The following is a 4,517-nucleotide window of genomic DNA, read 5'->3' on the forward strand; positions in this document are numbered from 1 at the left end:
GGCTGAAGGGGGACCTGGACCTGGAGCTGGTCCTGCTGTGCAAAGACAAACCCACGGCCAAGCTCCTGGAGAAGGTCGCCGATAATCTGGGAGTGCAGCTCGCGGTGAGTGGAGCCCACGGGGAAATTCCCTTTGGGATGGTTCTGGTCCCCCTGTTCTGGCTTGGAAAAGCCATTTCCAGAGGTGCTTTGGGATTGCTAAATGAATTTGTCCTTGTTAGTTGTGGGATGGTGTGGGTTGGAAGGGACCTTGGAGCTCATCCTCCTCATGGGCAGGGACGCCTTCCACAGGCCCCAAACCCTGTCCAGCGTGGCCTGGGGCACTTCCAGGGATCCAGGGGCAGTCACAGCTTCTCTGGGAATCCTATCCCAGCCCCTTCCTGCCCTCACAGGCAGGAAAGCCTTCCCAAAACCCATCTAAATCCCTCTATTTCCAGGGTGAAGCCATTCTCTCTTGTCCTGTCCCTCCATCCCTTGTGCCAAGTCCCTCTCCAGCTCTCCTGGTCTCCCCAGAGCCTTCCCTGCTCCAGCAGAACATTGCCAGGGCTCTGGCATTGTGAAACCATGGAACAATGGTTTGGGTTGGAAGGGACTTTAAAACCCATCTCACTCCAACCCATCTCCACCCCGACGCTGCAGGCGATCACCGAGGACAAGTACGAGATCATCCAGTCTGTGGGAGACGCCGCCATCATCATCAAGAACACCAAGGAGCCCCCGCTGACCCTGACCATCCACCTGACGTCGCCCGTGGTCAGGGAGGAGCTGGAGAAGCAGCTGGCCGGAGGTACGGCCGGCCGGCGCCCGGCATCCCGCGCCTACCGAGCGGGAAAGTGCTCTTCAGCTTCAGCCGGAGCCGTGGCAGCTCTTCCTGGCCAAATCCTCACCAAATTCCTTCATTGTGCCACCCTCGCTGAGAGATCCCGGGTGTGCTTTACCCGGACCGAGCTTCCGAAGCTGAGGAGCACCTTTCACGCGGGAATTTTGCTCTATTTTGGTTTTTTTTTGGTTTTTTTTTTAAAGTATTATTATTTTATCCTTTCTTTTGGTTCCACTTGGGCCTTTAGTTCACTAATTCATCATCTCGTTGTATTACTCGTGGTTTGTCCCCCGGCCATGTCAGTGCAGTGACATGAAAATAGAAACCAGATTTGTTTAAGAAACCCAAAAAAAAAAAAACAAACCCTCTTGAAGGCTTCTTGTGCGAGGAGTTGCATGTCCATGAACCGGGATGTTCCGGGATGTTCCCCCGGTGTGTGTTGCAGCAGAACACCGGGTGCTCGGGGCTCCTCGCGTGGCTCTTGCAGCACCTCAGGTTCAGAATTCCGGAAAGCGATGCAGAGTTTTGGATAAAGTTAGCTTCTCCAAATTCCCTTTGGAATCAGAATTCCAGCAGCTGCTGGTTGTGCGCTCCAATTCCGATGGGCTCCGTAGGGCCGGCGGTTCCCCCGCTCCGCACTAGCCTTATCTAAAACCCTGATCTCGAGCAATTTTGGGCGACTTGAGGCCCTTCCTCAGTTTTGCTGCAGCACAAACCGGGACCTCTTTGTGCTCTTGATTGTTGATCTCTGGTGTTGATCTCTGACCTCGTCTCCGAGCCTTCTAGTTTGTCGATTTTAGGGACGCTGGACCTTTGACCAACAGGACGTTCTCTGTCGCGGGCCGGGGCCGGGGCAGCCATCCTTCCGGGCGGAGGGTTCCCTGGATCCTCTCCAAGCCTGGCCCTTCCCTCCTCCCCACCCTGTGCTCCAGCTGGAGCCGGGCTCTCACCCCCTCAAATTTCCCCACGCCGGCCTCGCCGCCACCGCCTCTCCATCCATCCAGGATTTATTTCTGTGCCCTCCACCGAGCCTCACGCCCGGTCTCCTCCTCTTCCTCCTCCTCCTTCTCCCAGCGCACATTCCAGTCCGTCCCTCCCTGGGAGTCGAGCTTCCCCAGTGTCCAGGCGAGGCCGCAGCCCCTTCCCTCCCACTCCCAGCATCCCAGCAGGATTTTTTGGGAGCCTCAGCTGCCCGTTAGGATGCTGCCTCATCCCCCTCGGCCCGACAGAAGCCCCTTGGTCAAACCGTGCCTTGTCTTCTTATTCCATCCACGACTAGAAACGCTCTCAGTCACCGACTCCCCGGACGTTCTGGACAGGCAGAAATGCCTTGCTGCCTTGGCGTCTCTGCGCCACGCCAAGTGGTTCCAGGTTTGCATTTTGTTCTTATATTTATCTTTAAGTAGAAGCGTTGGTAAAACTCTTTTAAGGGGCTGAGTGTTCTTGTTGGAGTTGGAGTTTCAAGTGGCCGCCGGCCGCTCGGAGGTGCCGGACTGTGGGCGCTGCAGTGACTTAGGAGCCTTTGTACGGAGCAGCCGCGGAGCTGCCACTCTGTGTGAGGAGTAACGTCCCCTTGGCCAAGACCTTGGTTAAGACCTTGGCCAACCCCTTGGCCAACACCTTAGCTAAGACCTTGGCCAACCCCTCGGCTAAGCCCTTAGCTAAGCCCTTGGCCAACTCCTTGGCCATCTCCTTGGCCAAGGCCTTGGCCAACCCCTTGGCTAGGAGCTTGGCTAAGGCTTTGGCCAGGCCTCGGCTGTCGCGGCTCCGGGCGCAGGCCCGGGCTCCGGCTTTCCCCTCGGCAAAGCAGCACCCGGAGGGAGCGTCGGCGGCGCGGGCGGGCGCTCGGTGAACCCCTGTCTGGTTTGGTTCCGCTTCCAGGCCAGGGCCAACGGGCTGAAGTCGTGCGTCATCGTCATCCGGGTGCTGCGGGACCTGTGCACGCGCGTTCCCACCTGGGCCCCGCTCAGAGGATGGGTAATTCCCCTTTTCCCGTTCTGGGGGGTTGGCAGCTTTCTCCCAGTGCAGCTCTGCTCTTTCCCAAGGCTCTGGGCACGTCCCCTTTCCCAGGTTGGGGATTTCTGTGGGTGAACGGCTTCTCTGCACATAGAGACACAAATCAAATGTCTGTGGTGCAAGTGGGTTTATCAATTATCAGCTGATTATGAGCTCACGTTGTTATCAGATTGGTGATGAATTATCAGCTCGCCTCGATGCTGAACTGCTTTGTCAATTATCAGTTCAGGTTGTTTCTGAATTGCTTTATCAGTTATCAGCTCACCTTACTATGGAGTTGTTTTATCGATTATTTAATCACATTATTATCAAAACATTTTCTCAGCTACCAAATCACATTATTGTCAGTGTTATCAGCTGTCAAGCCTTGTTGTGATCAAATTGTTTTATCAGTTATCAAACCACATCATTATCATTATCAAATTGTTTTATAAATTATCAAGTCATGTTATCATCAAACATTAAGTATCAAATTGTGTTATTTTAAAATAGTTTTATTAATTTTCAAGTCTAGTTATCAAATAGCTTTATCAATTATCAAATCACTTTATCAGTTACCAAACCATGCTATCCTCTAATACCATCATCAGTTTCCTTTATCAATTAACAAACGGTTTTATCAGTTATCAAACAGCTTTATCTTATCAAATTGCATCGTCAGCTTGTTTTGTTAATTACCAAATCACGTTGCTATCAAACTGTTTTATCCATTCACGACTTCCACAGCCTGGCTCCTCTCCTGCTTTGGGCACCAGAAGCTGCTCCCAGATGAGTCCCTTCCCTGGAGTCCTTTCTTGGATCCCTTTCCAGGGCTCCCGTTTCCTGGGGTCCCTCTCCCAGGATCCCTTCTGGAGTCCCGTTCCAGGGGGTCCCTTTGCCAGGGCCTTCTCCCAGATCCCTTTCCCAGGTCCCTCTCTGGGATCCCTCTCCCAGGTGTCCTTTCCAGGGGTCCCTTTTCTAGGGGTCCCTCTCTGGGGTCCCTTTCCCAGGTCCCTCTCCAGGCTCCATCTCCCCTCTCCCCTGCCCTCACTTCCCTCCTTGCCTTGCAGCCTCTGGAGCTGCTGTGTGAGAAATCCATCGGGACGGCGAACCGGCCGATGGGCGCGGGCGAGGCGCTGCGCCGGGTGCTGGAGTGCCTGGCCTCGGGCATCGTCATGCCAGGTGAGCTCTGCCCACGTGAGCTCGGCCAGGTGAGCTCTGAGCTCTGGCCAGGTGAGCTTGGCCAGGTGAGCTCTGAGCTCTAGCCAGGTGAGCTTGGCCAGGTGAGCTCTGAGCTCTAGCCAGGTGAGCTCCGGCCAGGTGAGCTCGGCCAGGTGAGCTCCGGCCGGGAGGAGCACGGGGGGTGCGCGGAGATTCCCGGCCCTGCCCCGTAGGGAGAGGTGCAGCCGAGTTTGGCTCCCGGGAGACCGATCCCACAGAAATCCCGGCGTGCCGCGCCTTGGGAGCTGCCCCAGGGAATTTAGGGTAGAGACCCGGGATAATTCTCTGCATATCTTCCTTGTTTCCTGCCTTCAGATGGTTCTGGTATTTATGACCCTTGTGAAAAAGAAGCCACTGATGCTATTGGGCATCTAGACAGACAACAAAGGGAAGATATCACACAGAGTGCTCAGGTATAGTGTGACCTCCACCCGGCCCTTCCCAATCCCCGGCTCGCTCTGCTCCCCGCTCCCGCCACCACC

General features: G+C 55.2%; 1 protein-coding gene across 1 annotated transcript in view; it reads left to right on the forward strand.

The window, feature by feature from the left end:
• Positions 1–4,517, forward strand: part of ILF3 (interleukin enhancer binding factor 3) — a 14,121-nt gene that overhangs the window by 926 nt on the left and 8,678 nt on the right. The window contains exons 4-9 of the mRNA XM_031065520.1: positions 1–104; positions 639–786; positions 2,099–2,190; positions 2,701–2,796; positions 3,885–3,996; positions 4,351–4,448. The exon at positions 1–104 is cut by the window's left edge and continues 23 nt beyond it. Coding sequence (XP_030921380.1) covers positions 1–104; positions 639–786; positions 2,099–2,190; positions 2,701–2,796; positions 3,885–3,996; positions 4,351–4,448 — 650 coding nt within the window. The remainder of the gene's footprint in view (positions 105–638; positions 787–2,098; positions 2,191–2,700; positions 2,797–3,884; positions 3,997–4,350; positions 4,449–4,517) is intronic.

Source organism: Geospiza fortis, unplaced genomic scaffold (genome assembly GCF_000277835.1).
Source record: "Geospiza fortis unplaced genomic scaffold, GeoFor_1.0 scaffold566, whole genome shotgun sequence".
NCBI lineage: Eukaryota > Metazoa > Chordata > Aves > Passeriformes > Thraupidae > Geospiza > Geospiza fortis.